Here is a 20,489-nt window from a genome sequence, read left to right as displayed (position 1 = left end):
TCGGGAATCAGGAGATCGCGACACCAGTGTCTTTTTAGTCGATGTGGGGGGTTATTAGGCATGAAGTCACTGGCCAAGTAGGAAATCAATGGATTTGTGTGGTTAGCTGATTTGGTGTGTACATTTTTGTAGTAGTTTTTGGCTGTTTTAGAGACAGTTTCAATTTTAAGATCCTTATGTAGTGAGAGGTTTGAGACGTACCATGGCGCAGATGTTATTAGGCGAAGGGAACTAGAATGGAAGGCTTGTATAGTCCGTATTTGGGAAGGCTTGTTACATCCCCAAATTTGGATGCCGTAGGCCCAGATAGGTTTTAGCATTGATTTGTATATTAGTAATTTGTTGTCATTTGTCAATAAAGTTTGGACTTGAGGATAGGTCGTAAAAGGTGAAGTCTGGTGTTAAGAGTCTTTCTTTTAATTTTGAGGCATGGGCCCCAAGTTAGACGTTTGTCTAAAATTAGACCTAAGTGTTTGGTTTGGATTGGATTGTTTTGAAAATAGATTGTAGGAAGAACAGTTTTTTTTAAAGTAAAAGGAATGTAAGGATTTGTCTGTATTGATTTTTATTCTCCATTTGGTGGACCAAATGAATTTGGAGGTTTTGGTATGCTGTTGTGGAATCGGAATGGGATGAGAGGATTGCCGTGTCGTAGGCGTAAGTGGTTATCAGTGTGTTTTCGGAGTTGGGAATGTCAGCTGTGTAAATATTGTAGAGGTCTGGTGATAAATCACTTCCTTGAGGTACTCCTGCTAAGATTTGGAATTGTGATGAAAGGGAGTCTCCTTGGCGGACGAGAAATGAGCGGTTTTGTAGATATGATTTGGTCAACAAGTAGAGTGGAGCCGGGAGGAACATTTTTAGCTTAAAGAGTAATCAGGCGTGCCAGACACGGTTGAACGCTTGTGATAAGTCTAAGAATACTCCCGGGCAGATGTTTTTGATCTCAAACAACGAGGTTATTTTGTCGACAATTCTGTGGATCTGGTGGGCTGTGGAATGGTTTTCTTTGAAACCAAATTGGGTATTTGGTATAATTTTGTGGGACTTGAGAATGGGTCTAATTCGTTTAAGCATCACTTTTTCAAATAATTTCCCTAATACTGGTAAAAGGCTAATTGGTCTGTATGAGGGGGGTTCATTTTTGGTTTGCTGGGTTTATGTATGAGGATGATTACAGATAGTTTCAGATTAACGGAAAGTAAAAACTAAATATAAAAATTAAAACTTTTATTGATAATTATTAACAAAAAAAAAAAACCACTTAGATAATATATTTTTAAATGAACATTAAATAACTTAATAGTAAGTTATATTAAATGTGTATATTTATACATCCATTTAAATCGTTATTTTCACTTAATGAATCAATTTAATTGGTAAACATTTAGAACTTTTTGTTTTACGTGGTGATATTGTCATTAAAAAAATGTTTTGACATCCAGTTTAGCTTTTTAAAATTAGATAGGTACAGTTCATAATGTTTTGGGTTTCATCACTACATATTAATAAATCAGATGATTTCTCAAAATACTTATCTATACCCCAATGACGCAGTTGAAGACAAGCTTTTTGGTTATTGCATGCAATTGACCATATGGCTAAGCTAATATCTTTATAATTTTGGTTTGTAAGGTTTCCTCTTCCTAATAAGGTTTTAATCCCATCTAAAAATACATCTAAATAAGACAAATAAAATGTTAACTTTGATTAATTAATTTCATATTCTAAATTGTATTAATAGTGTTGTATTACCTGACGACAAAATTACTGAACGGTTTTGTCCATTAAAACACAAGTTTCTCAATATGGCTAAAGAATCATTTATATGATTTGATTTGAAGAGATCTACTAAAGTATCCAAAACATAATCAACCTATGAAAATAATGTTGAATTAGTAATAAAATATTCACACAAAACTAACGAAGACAAGAAATATATTATTTTTAAAGTGTAGGTATACTGAAAAATCATTAATTTTTACTTTTAATAAATGGATTTGTCCCTCAGTGTAACTTGTGAAAACCTGTAAAATTTTTAAATATTGTTGTTCAATTTTAATTGGACATTTTTTGTCTTTACAATTAAGAGCTGACACGATGCTAGACAATAGTTTACTCTGAAAAAAGTTATATTAATAAAGTGTATTTAAAAAAAGTAATACAATTTAGCACATTTTATTATTATTTACATATTAATATAAATCAAAACTATACTTTTGTAATTGTTACACGACATTCTTGAGCTTGGCAACAGTTTAAAACTAACAGCAGGGTTATATTCAAAATATCTTCGTTTAAATAACAATTAGTAGATAATGTGATTACTTCATGAAATAATGAAAATGAAGTACATTTTGTTTTTGGTTCCATTCCAAGTGTACTGCTAGTCATTGTCATTGCACTGCATGCTATAATGTAGGTGTAGACATTTTATTATAAGTTATAATTTACATTTGTATTTGTATGTACATCTTTTTTTCTATTAGAAAAAAAAACTATATTACATTTCTGAAATTAAAATTAGTTTCTATTTGTCAAAAATAAAATGTGATAACTTAATTGTTTCATATTTTGAATTCTATTAGGTATTTATATATACTATTTGAATAATTTTGTTACTTGATAATATTCTAATACATTTTAATAAATAAATTGTTAAATGTGTAGATAATTTGTAAAAAGTTTTAATATGAATAATAGCACATAGAACTATTTTACCAGAAGGACATGTAGATGTAAGTGATACAAGCATTTGCAGTGTACACATTAAAATATCTGATTTAGGATTGGCAACAACAATAGGCCAAAATTTATGGATTAAATCTGGTAATTCAGAGGAAGCATCTTCTCTAGCGTCATTGCATCCGTGGAATAAATTGCAACAAAATTTCACAATTTCCAAATACTCATTTTGTAATACTTTCTAAAATATTTATGTATATTAAATTCATTAATCCATGCTCAGGCTAACACAATTATTGATTAATATATACATACTGATTTTTGATTTGACTGTTTAGTAACTTGTAGTTGCATAATTTTCAATTTAGAAATGATGAAACATAATACATTGTCCTGCACCGCTGTTTCATATGTAAATGGATGTTCAATAAATATATTTGATAATGTAATTAATAACATTTTTCGTTTTAATTTATGATGCCACTCCAAAAGCAATGTACGAATTAAAATGTTACAAACACGATGAGCAAACTCTACATAAAATACAAATAATATTTAATAGGTATTTGTATAGAGTTAATTTATAAATGTTCAATAGTTATAGTAAATCTAAGTGTAAAATCTACAATATTATTAAATTATACTAATAGAGAAATAATAATGTTGGAAAACAATTGTGTTGATGATTGATGATTCATTCTGCAAGGTAGGACCCAAAAGTAACTAAAGTAAATAAGATTATCCAGACCAGTAGACAGTTGAGGATACCTATTTAAAAATATAACTTACAATAAATTACCAATTACATATAAATTAGATAATTATATTGAGAACTGAGAAGTATGGTTTAATATCACGAATAGTAGCTATCGTCTTACAATATGACATGGTTTATTTTGGAAGACTTGATCATAATAAAGTGCTCCAAAATTTCCAAATTATATTATTTTTGGAATCAGAATATTATACTTTTGGCTAAGATAAGTAAAGTTATATTATTATAGTTTGTAAAAATAAAACAACAATAATTGATTTTAAATTGGATATAATGGACAGTTCAATTTCTTTTAAAGCAGTACATATGCGAGTAATTCCAAGATTAAAGATAGGTACATACTATGAATAATTTACTTACTTTTAGATAGTTGTGGACATACTAAAGAAACCACATTTAATGCTTCAATACATAAATCACTGTTTTCTGAAGTTACACTAGTTAATAATGCAGTTATTAAATTGTTTGTTAAAATAAATGTTTTATAATTTGTATATTGTAAAACTATTGTTGTCAGCCTAAATAATGATCTCCATACCATAGTTGTACAATGATCTAAAACACAATATTCATATTATACTATGTCAATTAACTAGATAAATTGTTGTGAAAACGTTATAATTACCCAAATCAAAATTAATCTTTTCATAGATAACATTCAAAGAATTTAACAAATTTTCAAAATTATAATTGCTAACGGGTATAAATAGTGTAAGAACAGAACATATGCGACCACACATCTCCATGATATTAGGTTTTTCGATACTCATAGGAGTCAAATATTTTTTTAAGCACCTGTAGTTAATAAAGTATGATTATTATTTTAAAATGTATACATTTATATTTGTTATGGAGCACAATCACAAACATCTAATAATAAAGGAAGGCTAAATGCTTACATTGCACTTACACACTATATTGAATTATTGCAAAGTTTAATCGCTTAATATCAAAGATGATTTTGGGAGTTAGGGAAATAGTTTTATAATATGAAATAAATTTCATGGATTGATGAGGAAGTGTTATCTGTCAGATTATAGTTCTAATAAAGACAGGGAAATTGATAAAGCGGTCCAAATATTTTGATATGTATGAGAAATTGAGAACTGCTAATATAAAAATGTATGATATAAATAGTTAAAATACAGAAAAAAACCCATAAAGGTTTGAGGAAAACCAAAAAATATCTATCGCTTCAGTATAGTAATTAAATAATAAAAAAACAATGGATATAACAATTACTTGTAAAAAAATAAAAAATAAGGAATTGAGGAGTATTGCAATAAACACATTATAAGTTATTTACAAGGGTTAAGAAAATACCAACTATTTAGCAGCTTAATACTAAACAAAATACATACAGGACAAGTGCTTGTATAAATTGATTATGTTGATTGAGTTCATATAAATTTACTTCTGTTAATGTAAACATATTGAAAACCATGCAGCATATATTGGACACAAGTTTTGGAGATGTCAAAAAGTTTTTTTTTTCTGCACAACATTTTTTTTTTCATTAATAATTATACTTATTTTAAATTTATAGTAACAATTGAACATATCACCCACCAGGTTTGGTATAGTCATAATAAGAACACAAATTAATAATTTGAACAAAAGCATCGAAATCCAATTTAATAATGCATTGGTGGCATAAACTCTGAAAAAAGAAATAATATTAATTCAAATAAATATATTATTTATTTGATCAAGCAAAACACATTACTTTAAATTTGGGGAAGCAAAATAGATTTGAACAAAACAAAGTTGCTTGCTCAGCAACAACACAATTTTCCAAGCAATTTGATTCACAAAAATAACTACAAACAAATTTTAATTGAAATGTAAACTGTAATAATCAATTATATATAATCGTATTAACCTTTTCACTGGTTCAGGTGTACTATTACCTTCCTGTGCTTTATAATTTAATCATTTGCCAAAAACTGTACAATTTTAAGAAGCTCATTATTTTAAACTTAAATATTTAGATCAAATAGATCTCAAAATTAAAATTAATTGTATGTTGCATACACAGGCTGCAGAACATAAAACGTGTAGCAGTGAAAAGGTTAAACATGGTAAAATAACTAAGACATTTACTTTAACGCAAGGTGAATTAAATTATGTGATACTGGAATATCAATGACAGCCAAGCCAGCTGAAAATTGAAAGACTAGAGCACGTACTAATAAATCAGTACTATGTATCATTGACCATGTCCATGTTTCCCAGTCGTACATACACCATACTTCAGAAATCTATTAGTAGAATTATATTTTAATAATTTAGATTAAACTTGGGAACAACAATAAATTGTATATTTATTTTACATTTGGTACTAAAATTGTAAAATGAAGCATGTGGTTCAGGACAGTTAAATAATTTCGCTGTAAACTCTTTTCATTTGAGTTATTCATCAGTATTGTTTTTAATGAAATAAATTGAGATAAATACATTTTAACAAGGTCTTTATTTATATTTTTTGAATTTTCTGTTAATAAAGTAAGACACTTCATATTAACTTGCAATAAAACTGAAAAATAATTTTTTTACTATTAGTATTATACAAACAAATAATAAATTGTTGAGTACTATAAATTTAAATGTACTTCAATTACTTTTTGTTTTCACATCAACAGATATCGATAAATAAGTTAATTGTTTTTACCAAATATTACACTTTATTTTAAAGATAATAATAATTTATTTAAAATATGCATTTGGCAATTCACCAGTAGAACTCAGGTTTTTTCCTTTAACTTTTAAGTATGCATTTTATAAGTTCTGATTTGCAACATTTTTTAGAACATATACCTATTTATAAATAACAGGTACTAACCTACTTAAATGTAAGATTTACTTTCAATAATATTTAGATTTTCATACTTTTGTAGGGACGTTTCTGTTGATATAAACAGAATTTTGTCCATTTTTTTTTACAGTAAATTGTTATGCAAATTATTTTTTTGAAAGTTTAGATTTTAAAAATCAAAATCTGAACGAGTAGATTCTGAGTTATTGAATTCTTTGTACATAAACTAAGGATATTGCCCACAATAATATCCGTGAGAAGAATTTTAAGGCGCTGATGTCTTAAAATTAAAGTTATTTTTAAAATCTATTATCATTCTTATAATTTATAAAATTATCTGAGCTTAATGTGCACTATACTTCGTTCCATATAAGAGCGCACAGCCTTGGACTTAAAACATCAAAAGGAATCACGGAGGGACATTCAGACCACCAGGTTGAGTCTATTTGCTCTGCTATTGGTCGTTGTTAATCGTCTATAGTCATCGCAGCTGACGGCGCTGTGGTAAACAGGGAATCACCAAGTGTAGTGGGGATAAATGCGTGAGTTTTGACCAGTTATCGTCTAGTGCACTCTTACTTGGAAATCAGAATTAGAACGGAGTATAAACTAGTAGACTCAATATTACGAGTATTTTATATTTTATGTGAAACTAAGATCACTAAACAAAAAAATGCTTAGCAATTTACAGTAAAAAGGGTGTGAAAAAATATTTATACTTATAAATATTGACTACAATATACACACTTCAAATTCAAAAATTTGAATAGATAGAGAATTTAAGTATAAAGAGTGATGTGCATTTTCAGAGAACTACATGAACTTGTGACTTTGACAATTATTTAGATACAGTTGTAAATAATTTTTATACCAATTTCTTTTTTTGTAGATGCCAATTGATCAAATAACAGTTTTGTTAAATTTAATGTTGAAAAATGGCTATAGTTTTTTAAGCAAAGCCAATACACCTCATAAAGTTCAATAAAAAATTGATTACACTGAAAAATAAAAATATTAATAACTTGAAAAACTATGCATATTATATATTAATTACAAACCAATTGTTTTGATGTATCATCATTTTTAAAATCATCTGCCATATTATGATGCATAGATTCAGATTTTGTTAATACTTCAGCTACCCAACTTAATTTATTAATTAATACTCCTAGAAAAATTATATTTAAAAATCAAAATTTTTTATCATTAAGGCAATTAATTTTATCTAATTATAAACATACATACTTTTTGTCAATGCAAAATGTAATAGTTTTAAAACAACGATTAATGTTTGTAAATCAGTTAAAAAAATTGGAGGCAATATCAAAAACTTTTTTAACGCATTTTCTAATAATTCTTCGTCTACTTCAAATTGCTCAATGAATACGCTTATTTCTAAATATCTGGGAAAATAATATTTTACATTAATAAAACTAATATAATATTTAGAACATGTTCTTGAATTATAATAACGATGATATCAATATGTATGTTAAATTTAAATACAGTACACTACAGTTAACTCTAGAGTGTGAACTATTCGAATACTCAAGAATTTATAGTAGCACAAAATCAAAAATAATACCAAAAATTTTTCACAAATAACATCCAGTTTTATTCTTTTTTATGTTCAGTAGTAATTGTTTAATGCAAAAATTGAACAAAGATAATAAATATATTTTGTATAAAAAATGAAGAGGTTTATTAAAATTTAAATGTAAAAACAATGGACAGAATACTATACAATGGAATTACTTTTAATATTAATTATTAGAAAAGTTTGGTTTCCTTTTTTCAATGAATGCAGTCATTCCTTCCTTCCGGTCATCTGTTGCGAAAGTTCCATAGAATGATTTCTTCTCAAATTGCAAGCCTTGGCTTAAACTTGATTCATATGCATAATTTACAGATTCTTTACATAATGCAACAATTAAAGGTGAGTGTTCACTTATTTTTTCAGCTAATTTAATTGCTTCGTCTACTAACTTTTCTGGTGGGAACACCTTACTAACTAATCCTCTAGATAAGGCTTCTTGAGCAGAAATCTGGTTTCCAGATAAACATACTTCCATTGCAAAGCTTTTACCACAAGAACGTATCATACGCTGAGTACCACCAGCTCCAGGAATAGTTCCAATCACAATCTCGGGTTGGCCAAATTTAGCTTTTTCTCCAGCATAGATTATGTCGCACATCATTGCTAATTCACATCCACCACCTAGAGCAAAACCATTTACTGCAGCAATAATTGGTTTCTTGCATTTACTCAGATTGTCCCATTGTTTGAGTAAACCAATTTTTAGGTTAGTTGAATAAGTCTTGTCAAGCATTTCCTTGATATCAGCACCAGCCGCAAATGCACGTTCACTACCAGTAACAACAATAGCTCCAATTGAATCATCTGCATCATATGCAGATACGGCTTCAGTCAGTTCTGTGACCAAACCATCACATAAAGCATTCAAAGCTTTAGGTCTATTAAGTTTGACAAGCCCAATATTTTTTTTCTCGCCAGCCTTTTCAGTAATTATGTACTCCAAGTTACATGTGGACAGCTTCATTGAAGTTACTGGTGTTCTAATTTTTGATAGTGAAAAAACCAATTTTGATTTAGACACTGACGATCTCAAAAAAAATGCCATTTTGAAGATTTTATAATAATGGCTACGTATATAAGTTATAAACGTTTATTAGATCGTGAGAAATTGTAATATTTCAAGAAAAAGAGTCACTTCTTAGGTCTGTAACCTCTACGAACTGCACATACAAATTTTAATATAATCTATAGTCAATGATTAATATTATCTCTCAAAGTCAAACGTTGAATTGTAGGGAGAGAGTAGACTGCGAACTCACTAGTCCGGACATTGGACTACACTAAAAACAATAATACTAATAGGTATAATATTATTATATTATACCTATTACTGCCACGGGGTACGTGCTGTACCGCTGTACTACTGTGGCATAGATAAGAATACTTATGTATACCTATTATGCTATGTTACCGAATACCGGTTTGATAAATACAGTAATACAGTCACACAGACCCGACTGCCGTCTGTATAGTTTGTAGTTGTCAATGTCACTTGTCAGGTCAACTACACGCAGTTATTAGACAATTATTAAAGTAGGTATATAATAATTAATAATAAAGTTCAATAAAAAAATAAAATTGCTGAATTGCCGATAACAAATCAAATCGTGTAATCGTGAATGACGTTAAGCAATAAGCATAAGAGGCTTTAGAATTTTAGATAATATAGTTTCGTACCGTACTGAAACGAGAAAAAGGGGACCGTGAATGTTCTCACCAAATACCTAAGATTAACTATATACATAGTTAATAGGTCTATGCAAACGAATGGATCTTCGCAGGAAAAAATGTTTTGTGTCCGTATATAATATTGCCTACATTTAGCCCCTTTTTTGCAGTCATCAAAATGTGATAACATTGATAAACCGATAACATAATTTTCATTATAAATTATAATATAATATTTTATTATATTAATTATAATTAAAATAGTTAAATGTAGTTAATAAGTTATTAAAAAACACAATTTCGTAATTCAAAATTTAAAAATACACAATTCATTGAGAATACAGTATAAATGTACAACCTATTTACGTAGAACATTATTTAAAATTTTCAATCTTTAGCTATAAAAGTTAAATTATATAATACAATTTTAAATTTGATAAATATTTTTAAAATTCGAACTATACCCAGATAGCAATTGTGTAATGATATTATTATTATTACAGTACACAAATATTGTTATAAAAATAATGTTATTAAAATAACATAACTATTCAATTAACATAATATTATTTTATAGATATTATAATAAAATTATTTTTTATGTATGGTTAATATTATAATATTATTTAACAAATATAATAATCAAGCTATTATAATAAAGAAAGTATATTATTATAATTATTATGAATCTTGAACATAATTTAATACCCTTTGAACAGAAATCAGTATAGATGGTAGTATAGTATCTATACTTACAAACGAATCAAAACCTATGCAAACTGAAGATATAAATACAATTAACATAAAAAAAAATATTGAAAAACAACCTCGTTTCTTTACTAAAAATAAAAAAAAATTAACTTGAATTTCATCAATTGTCGTCGAGTGAAGGTAATATAATAAGAAAATCCTTACTAAATAATACAAGTGTTTTAAATGTTCATTCATATGACGATCATTCTTATAGCGCTAAAAGAAAATGAATTCATTAATATATTGTTGAAATGTATCTTTTAAATGACGATCGTAAGTGAATTAAGAATATTGTGTTTTTTTTCGAATTGTGTATTATGAAATTTATTAACTATTAATGTATTTAACTATTTTAATTATAATTTATAATGTAAAAATATTATGTTAGTTGGATAGTTACGTTATTATAATAACATTATTTTTATAACAATATTTGTGTACTGTAATAATAATAATATCGTATTAAGAAATTAATTTTCTTTTAGCGCTATAAGAATGATCGTCATATGAATGAACATTTACAACACTTGTATTATTTAGTAAGGATTTTCTTATTATATTACCTTTACTCGACGACAATTGATGAAATTCAAGTTTATTTTTTTTTATTTTTAGTAAAGAAACGAGGTTGTTTTTCAATATTTTTTTTTATGTTAATTGTATTTATATCTTCAGTTTGCATAGGTTTTGATTCGTTTGTAAGTATAGATACTATACTACCATCTATACTGATTTCTATTCAAAGGGTATTAAATTATGTTCAAGATTCATAATAATTATAATAATATACTTTCTTTATTATAATAGCTTGATTATTATATTTGTTAAATAATATTATTATTACCATACATAAAAAATAATTTTATTATAATATCTATAAAATAATATTATGTTAGTTGAATAGTTATGTTATTTTAATAACATTATTTTTTACATTTATACTGTATTCTCAATGAATTGTGTATTTTTAAATTTTAAATTACGATATTGTGTTTTTTAATAACTTATTAACTACTACTGTATTTAACTATTTTAATTAAAATTAATATAATAAAATATAATATTATAATTTATAATTTATAATGAAAATGATGTTATCGGTTTATCAATGTTATCACATTTTGAAAACCGCAAAAAAGGGGCTAAATGTATGCAATATTATATACGGACACAAAACATTTTTTCCTGCGAAGATCCATTCGTCTATGCAAAGATCATACAGCGCTCCCAGCGGATTTATATACTAACCAAATGGCCAAATATGTTAACAAGTACAATTATTGATAACAATATATTAAAAATGAATTATTATAGATAATGTTTATTTTATTTATTTAATTTATTTAAAAAAAGGAATTTTTCCATAAAATCTTTTAAGCCGTTTTTTTGTTGTAATTTAATAATGAATTACTATAGAGACAAGAATTGTTCAAATATTTATAACAATATTAAAAAATTCAAAATGACGAAACCACGAAAATATGAAAATAGTTTTATAGTTACAGCTTTTTTATTTGGAACATCTAAGACTTGAAAATTAAACACAACACTCTTAATAAATTTTTTTTTGGAAATCAAAAAAAAGTTAAGCATAAACACACATGCATTTTTTATAAGCAATTGATGTTCACGTTTTGACAATATTGGATAAAAAAAAAACATTGTAAAAAAATGATTTCTCTCCAAACCATTTGTCCTTTAAAAAGTATTTATAATAGAAACTTGAAACATTCCAATCATTTTAATCAATTTTCCTTTGCCTCATTACAAATGTCGCCTGGTATTTCAGAAATCTCTTCCTTCGACCTCAAAATCCCAACCATTAATTTACTAGCCTCCCGATATTATAAACCATTCAAATCTCCTAATTTCAAACCTTTACTCCCTTACACTTCCTGATAACTCACCACACAATCAAGCAAGCAAAATTAACCCAGGGACCTCCTCAACATTTAAAAAAAAAACAACACCAAACAAATAATAAAAAAGAAACAACTCAGAATTAAGAAGCAAGGTTTTTGGACCCACCTTCCAACCATGTCGCCCTATCCTGTATGCTTGTACTCCATAAACCCCCCATATTACCTATTGTAAACATTTTTATTACAGATTGTACATATACTTTTGTTCTTTCCAATAAAAAATCTATGTATAAAGTGCTAAAAAATAATGACAATAATTTGAATTAAAAAAAGTGATAGAGATTAACAATGTTTCTTATAAAACATGAACATTCTTCGATTCATAAATATCTAAGTAGTAAGTAGTGACTTATAAGTTCTGAATTTGTATATTTTGTGAATTGTGCAAAATTATTCTGATTTACATATCACATAAGAAATAATCTGAGATTCTATATATTTTTGTAAATTTACTGAGAACTTGTTATAACACATTAATTAGGTATAGTTTCTCTCTCATTAAATGGTATACAAATATCAAGTTATCTTCATTATTCCCAAAATGTTAGTACGTTGTTACTGTCAAGATTAAGTAATACAAATAACAAAAAAAAAAAACAAAATAGCTACTGGACATTGTAAGTTTAAATGATAATAGTTACTATATTATTACATATAAGCAGTGTTGGGTAGTAACGTAGCGTGCGTTACTCGTTACTGTAACATAGTTACATTTTTCAGTAACGTTATGGTAACTTCGTTATTATTATTTTTGGGTAACGCAAGAGTAACTACGTTAATTATTTAGAAGTAACTTAGCAAAAGAACGCATTACATTATAAATTAAATTTTTTTCAGGGCTGGGATACTATCGTGGTGCTATTTCATGGGACAGTCCTTCCCCTCGTATCCGCATCAGAAAATGTAATTATATTAATAATTTAAGTAGGTATTTATGTAATTACATAATTTTCACAGTATAATCTAATATTATTTTTTAAATATACGATTTTGTGTTAATATTATTTTCAATTTAACTGATTTTAACCTAGTTTCTGATCAACCCTATGGTAAAGTGGAGCGCTATTATAATACAGTTTATACAGGCGATTTAAAAATTTTAAATAGTTTACCTATGATGAAACAAATGTTTGTAAAGTTTAATACGTCACTCCCTTCTTCAGCTTTTGTTGAAAGGCTCTTTAGTGTAGCTGGAGACATTTGTACGAAAAAACGAGCTAGAATAACTGATCAAAATTTTGAAAATATATTATTGTATGAAATAAATATAAAAAAAGATTGATTTAAAAAAGACTTTTTTTTTATGAAACTTAAATAACACAAGAGTAACGTCATTGTAACTAGTTACTTTTGAGTAAAAAATGTAACGTGATGCATTACTTTTGTACTCGAGTAACTATCAAGTAATCTAGTTACCTATTTTATTTTGTAACTTGTAACGTAACTTAGTTACTTTTAAAAAGTAACTTACCCAACACTGCATATAAGTTACAGTTTCTATTAGAAAGCTCATATTATTTATTATTATAACCATAAAGAATTGTTGAGCATACATTTAAATAATAATTAAAAGTTACCTATTGTAAATGGGTGTCGCCCATTACCGCAAAAATGTGTAAAATATGCAAAAGGACAAAACTAAACACAAATTTTAAAATACTGGATATCCCATTACAGCACACAAATTTAGTTATATATATTTTTGACATGGCCAAAAAATCCATAGCTGAGTTTTAAACATTCAAATTAAATTTTATTCAATTCGAAAACAATTTTTAAAACTTTTGGACACTTTTTCATGCTTAAGAAATAATTTTTTCCAATGTTACCTACATAAAACTGCAACACTGTTTCGTTAGCAGACATTAGTGAGTCATTTGGTTTTACTGTAGACTAGTAATTTCTGGTTTCTGGTACTCAGTTTCAGCTGCCTTACAACTTTTGTTTACTTTGTTAATTTTTGAAAGCGGGACATTTTAGGGTACCGAAGTTTCTCCAAAGGATAATGGGACGTATGGTCACCCTATAATATATATGTCTTGTATACAGAATATAGATGTAATTTTAAATATTTTATGTAACACACAAATTTCTTATTTTTCAATTTGAGTTTTATGGAAGTTGAATTTAATTCTAGGTAATATTTCAATTTGTATTCATTTAAAAAAATCTATGCGGTATCGTCCTATTTATGTGTGCGGTGTTAAGTTATGGATTTTGTGTGGTATTGTGTAATGTTTGTGCGGTAATGGAAAGCATCGTTGTTAATATAAGCTATACAAAATAAATGAATTGTTACCTCCTTAAATCATCAAGAATGACTAATGCTACTTGATGTGACTTGGCAGCAATTAAGTCAATCAAACATTTTTTAACTGACCATTTAATAGAGGTTTTTCTAAAACATTGGAAAACATTGTTGAATACATGGTTTTGTGAGTTTGCAGTAAGGCCATTTTCCAAAAATACATCAATACTATCATAATGCTTCAAATGCCATGTTATTATTACAACTTCCATACAATTGGGATTCTCTTTAATTTCTAAAATAATTAGTAAATACAATTTATTTATTGAAGTAGATCTAATAATATAATTTTTAGTGGTTAATCTTACTTGAAAATAACATTGAATTGTCAGAGTTCTTAGTTGTATAACAAAATTTGTTGAATTCAATTGGAGTATTCATTTTATTTACAACTACTTTTGGTATTTCTCCAAAGTAAGATAAGTATTGATTGAAAACACAATAAAAAAAAATTTGAAACACGTACTGTCTTACAAGTGGAACTTCATGGAAATCGGATAGAACTGTAATACATAAACATGTTTTTAGTATAAATATAAACTATTATAATATTATAACTTATGTACCTGAGATTAATAGAAGTTGTATTTCAATATTATCTGCTAATGAGTTATGACCATTATCAATGCATTTTTTTTTCTTTGTGAAACATAAAGTTAATTTTAATAATGCAATTAACAAGCCACGTTCATTAACAAACAGCTAGAAAATATTTGGTGATAATAATAGATAATTCAAAGTAAAATCAAAAATAGTAATCAATAATCATTACTTTTGATGATTTTAATAAATTGAACATAATGTCCATTCCTCCATTATGAATAAAATGTTGTTGAAGATGATTATGTTCAAGAATTACTGATATTTTGTATAAAGCACATTTAATGGTTTGATGACTTGAACATTCATTAGATATTAAATCTATCATATCATCTAAATCCTTTTCCTAAAAACATATACAATTATAAATCATACTAATTTTTATATAATTAAATATTTTGGTGGCTTCCGCCTTACACCAAAATACTGAATGAAATAAAATTTAAATAATTAATTAATTGAAACATAATATTATGTAAGTTATCACAATATAATCAGGTACAACAAATGCTTAAAAAGAGGCATCTGGTATAGATTTTTCCTAGAGATAAATAATTTTAAGAATGTTCGTTTAGGTACATGGATCACAGATAGTTGGCACAACTTCGCAACAAATTTATAGTTAGTAGGTAAAATATATGACATGTCAAGATTAATGATCAAACTTACAAATGTACACATTATAGTAATTATAAGCTCTTGGGCCCCACCTCTTCTAAATCCCATCAGTCAGGACTGTATAATTTATTATAAATATAAAATTAGACAACATTTGTATAAATTACATACATTATATTCACCAATGGGTTTTTCTATTTGGTCATTTACTCCTTCTATTTCCACTAAAAAAATATCATTAGGCAGTGTAATGTTTCTATTTAGAGATGTTTTAAATATCCATTTAATTCTATTATTTGCTTCAACCCGAGATTTTTTATCTTTGCTGAACAACATTGCAACGGCTGAATGAAATAGCTGAAAATTAAATTAATTATTTAAATATATTATAATTTAAATATGATAAGTTTTATTATGAATTTTAAAAGTATAAACAAATATAAATTTTTAAGTCAAATATTCCAAAACTACATAGGTAGGTACATTGTTTGATATTGATTTAATCATTCCACCTGGAAGATACTTAGAAAACATACTACCATAATAACAAATAAGTTACAAAAAACAATAATATTAAAAATAAAAATAAGTTAAAATTAGTTTTTTTTTTGTTTCAGCTAAATTAAAATAAACAATAACATAAAAAGTTAAAACAAATAAAACGAATAATATATATTTAATGCCAGGAATTCACCCTTTATACAGAACTACATTTCAAAAGTCTAAATTTTAATCGAAAAAATATATAACAACCATTAATTAACCTTATTTCATAAATATATCAATACATTCATGTAAAATATATATCACAATAAAAATATAAATTTATAATTATATAACATACCAATAATTTTGAAATATTGAATTTCTCAGCTTGATCAGGATCAAACAAATTCAAAACAATTTGGCCCAGAGTTGATGTTTGGTTAGCATAACAATATAATACTGGGAAGATTGGAGTTAAATTACTTAAAAAACATTTCCATTGATTATTATTTAATATGTTTTTATTTTTTATTATTTGTTCTATAATTTCTGATGCTGATTGACATATCTAAATACAATAACATTATTTTAATAATCAAATGTTAAAACAATAAAAAATATATAAAAATAACATACCTTTTCATTTGTATTATTACAGCCAAAACAAATAATTTCATTCAACACATTAGTACATAATAAATTGTTTATTAGCCGGTCAATTTTATTTGATTCAAAGTTTAAATGATTAAATATTTTCTTCAATGTATTATTAAGTGCTAAGTATGTGTGTAATACAACATCTTCAGATTTAAAAGAAAGCAAACTAAATAAAATATTGCTGTATTCTTTTTGTTTATCTGTTGTTTCTGTTAACTTTCTAAAGAAAATAATAAAAGCAATATTAGGAAAATTGTAATCTTTGGTACAGTTATGAATAAAAAGGTAATTAAAATAATTGATTGATCTAAATATTGGTAATTCTGTTTGTTTATAAACAGTTAACAATAGCATAATTAGGAAAACTTATGTTTATCACCAAAAAATATCCTAAAATATATAAACAATAAAATGATATGTGTAGGGCACAGAAGTTGATGACCTTCAATAATTACAAAAAATCATAAATTTGAAATGAGCCAAATCTTCAGTTCTTAAGTCTTGAAAAGACTCACTTGAAGCTTCTTTATTATTTAGAATTTTTGAAATTGTCAACATCGTTAGAAATTCAGTATTTTTCTCAAGTACAGCCTTTAATTTGTTTTTAATTTTATAAATCCATTATAATTTAAGATATGATTTAATACCTGGTGGGTTTTCAGTGAGTTCGTTTTTTTTCTTTTAACTAGAGGGAAATGAGTAAAAATGTCTAAAAATGTTGTCAAATGACCTAAACGTAAAAAAGGTGTCTTGATAACTATCACATTTTTAACCTCCTATCTTTGTAAATACTAAATACCCACTTTGCTACACCACTTAAATATATCATACCTATATGTATAGTGTATACCACTTACGCATATTTACAAGTGTTTGCGATAAATTTATCAATTATATTAAACTGTCTAAGGAAACATATAATAGGTAATGAAGTTCTAAATAAATTTGCATATTGTTTTATATCCAAGTTAGAAGCAGATGATAAAATATAAGCATCATTGACCCCTTTGATAATTTGTTGTTCTAAAAGTTCTTCCTAAAATAAAGAAAAAATATTTGAATTACTAAGTATAATACAGTTAGGTTCTATATCTTAGAAACTTGTTAAATTAAAACTCACATTAATAACTTTTTCACGCAGTTGGTGGTACAATTCAGGATAAAGATGAATCCAATATGGTTGCTTAAGTATGTCACAAATTATTGCTTTAAATTTCTCATTAGGTGAACCATGTTTTAATATTTCCTTGGCAATAATTAAAAACTTAAGTGAAGATAGAGGTTCATTTCTAAAAAAATAAGTATGGTAAATATAAAATTAAGTAGTTTTTCTTTTTGAATTTACTGATCCATATTTTAATGTTGACATTTAAACTTACAATAGTATATTTTTGATTGTGTAATCAGAAAATACTAATTCTATGTAAAACTTAGTGTTACAACTGTTAGATATAGATGATAAAAGATGCATATTGGACATAAACAAAGAGAAAGCTCCTCCACTGTTAAAGCTAATATGTTTTATTAGTACAGGCATCAGTAAAACACAAAATTTGGCAATACCCCAGCGTGAAATTTCATCCTTAAAATATGTGGCAAGATTAAGAAAATATTATCATTACAAAAATGTCCATAATCATCATACAATTATGAAATACTAACATTAGTTGTAGATTCACTATTAGTTTCTCTTATTGATATATGAGAATTAGAATCGTAATTGGAATTAATACTTTCATTGTTTTCCTGAAATAAAAATATTTAAAATTTTTTATAATACAATTGTATAACAATATAAATGGCACCTACAAGAACATGTTCAGTGGGGCCCCTTCCCTTATCTTCTTGACGAATAAAAAAAAAATAAAATATAAATAGCTATTTCTTTGGGGTTATATTGTACCTATATAGTTTATAAAGAAATTAAAACCATTATTATAATTAAATATTTAGGCATACAAAACCTTTCAAAGGCACTAAAAATATAATTTATAATATTTAATAGTTTTTTATATTATAGGTCAAGGTTTAGGTTTTATTATAGGTATTATACATTTCTATTTGATTGATCATAAAAACTTGTTTGACTTGTTGAAAATCAAATTAACTTACATACAAACCAGTAGTGCATTCATAGTGTCTTTTTATTAATTTTTCTACCAAAAGAATTAGACATTCCAGTATCAAATCTTTTTCTTTGTTTTCATTCAGCCATTTAATTAATTTCTAAAATTGTAGTTGAAAATTATATTAATATTGAAAAATAAATAATTTTAAATTTAAATTACCTGAATAATAAATGGATGCTGTAAAAATATTTCTATTTGAAATTCGCATACAATTTTATTTTTGAGCATGTAACAAATTTCAGAAACAGATGATTCATTTAAAAGAAAATTGTTTTCAAACAATAACCATCGGCTATCTTTACATAACTCGAAAACTACAGGAAAATACCAATCCATACTATTTGTGTGGTCATAAGAAAAATCCGAGTATTCATCCAAATTGCTGGATACATCTTTATAATCTTTTGCATCAACTGTTAAACCACCATCACTATCACCGGAAAACAGACTGATAAAAAACAACATTTTATTTTTAAACAATTAAACATAACTCAAGTGATACAAAAGGTACATTGTTATGTACGTATTATATTAAATTAATATGTGCATTGTTATAAACGTATTATATTAAATTAATAAAATATTCTTACGTTGACATTTTGTAACTCATAGAATTAAAAACTTAATTATTTTTGAAGATTTTTTATAGATTTACAAAATAGAACACATAATTGGTACCGGTACAATAAAATAAACACTTATTAATTTATATTTATATATTAAAATCAATAATTAGGTTAATTTAATTCAAAATTTAGCTATTTTCACTAAAGCCAATTACACAGTCAAAAGTGTGACATGATACGGATATTATTTTATATTCAAATATTCAAAAATGTTTAATACAACTTTAAAGTTTAAATAATTTCATACTAGACGTTAACGAAGACAGTTTATTATTATTCGGATATTTGTTTTCTACTCTTAAGTTTTTATCACTATACATTAGAAATCTACAATATACTGTATTATTATCATTCACATCCTTCGGTAGTCCGTTGAATTCTTGAATTATGAAATTATTTCAATTTGAATAACGTATTTTTTTTAAACACAAAACTCCAGGATTCTGTGGATAAAACTTAGTATGCTACTATCACCATTAATGATAATATGGTTTGCTCCATGAAGGCTTGACGAGGTCAAACCAAATACTATATACCGGATCACTACCTTTTGTTCCACAAAACTTTTGTTCCACGATATATTTGTTCCAAATTAATTAAGTTCCAAATTTTACCTTTTGTTCCACAAAATATATGTTCCAATGGACTTTTGTTCCGCAAAATATTTGTTCCTATGCACTTTTTTTCCATAAACTTTTTGTACCAATACACTTTGTCCCATGAATATTTGTTCCAAAAAATATTTGTTCCAAACTTGGAACAAGTGTTCTGTGGAATAAATATTCATGGAAAATTTGTCCATCGGAACAAAAGTACATGGAAACAAATATTTTATGGAACAAAAGTTCAA

General features: G+C 26.2%; 2 protein-coding genes across 3 annotated transcripts; both read right to left on the bottom strand.

Annotated features, from left to right (window-relative positions):
• Nucleotides 1-1,269: 1,269 nt before the first annotated feature.
• Nucleotides 1,270-20,167, bottom strand: LOC111029096. 2 transcript variants are annotated; one of them, XM_022307948.1, is made up of 30 exons: nucleotides 19,604-20,166; nucleotides 19,173-19,461; nucleotides 18,997-19,110; nucleotides 18,547-18,630; nucleotides 18,264-18,466; nucleotides 18,005-18,173; nucleotides 17,742-17,920; nucleotides 16,864-17,104; nucleotides 16,586-16,795; nucleotides 15,913-16,098; nucleotides 15,296-15,469; nucleotides 15,090-15,225; nucleotides 14,832-15,026; nucleotides 14,515-14,758; nucleotides 7,521-7,678; nucleotides 7,334-7,443; nucleotides 7,147-7,273; nucleotides 5,794-5,996; nucleotides 5,564-5,721; nucleotides 5,187-5,280; nucleotides 5,030-5,120; nucleotides 4,822-4,954; nucleotides 4,086-4,255; nucleotides 3,821-4,015; nucleotides 3,001-3,218; nucleotides 2,722-2,926; nucleotides 2,218-2,411; nucleotides 1,986-2,120; nucleotides 1,756-1,876; nucleotides 1,270-1,679 (listed from the first exon to the last, which is right to left on the bottom strand). In XM_022307948.1, exons 1-30 carry the CDS (start codon nucleotides 19,621-19,623, stop codon nucleotides 1,447-1,449), a joined length of 4,989 nt encoding a protein of 1,662 aa, XP_022163640.1. In that variant the 5' UTR covers nucleotides 19,624-20,166; the 3' UTR covers nucleotides 1,270-1,446. The 2 variants fall into 2 exon arrangements, with proteins under 2 accessions (XP_022163640.1, XP_022163641.1); XM_022307949.1 differs by having other exon boundaries at nucleotides 1,447-1,679; nucleotides 19,173-19,443; nucleotides 19,604-20,167.
• On the bottom strand, nucleotides 7,867-9,235 carry LOC111029097 (enoyl-CoA hydratase, mitochondrial-like). The gene has a single exon (XM_022307951.1). It carries the CDS (start codon nucleotides 8,915-8,917, stop codon nucleotides 8,039-8,041), a length of 879 nt encoding a protein of 292 aa, XP_022163643.1. The 5' UTR covers nucleotides 8,918-9,235; the 3' UTR covers nucleotides 7,867-8,038.
• Nucleotides 20,168-20,489: the final 322 nt, after the last annotated feature.

The sequence above is a fragment of the Myzus persicae genome, unplaced genomic scaffold (assembly GCF_001856785.1).
Source record: "Myzus persicae strain clone G006 unplaced genomic scaffold, MPER_G0061.0, whole genome shotgun sequence".
Taxonomy (NCBI): Eukaryota; Metazoa; Arthropoda; class Insecta; order Hemiptera; family Aphididae; genus Myzus; species Myzus persicae.
The sequence above is the reverse complement of the archived record's forward strand: the minus strand, read 5'-3'. Positions and strand labels throughout refer to the sequence as shown.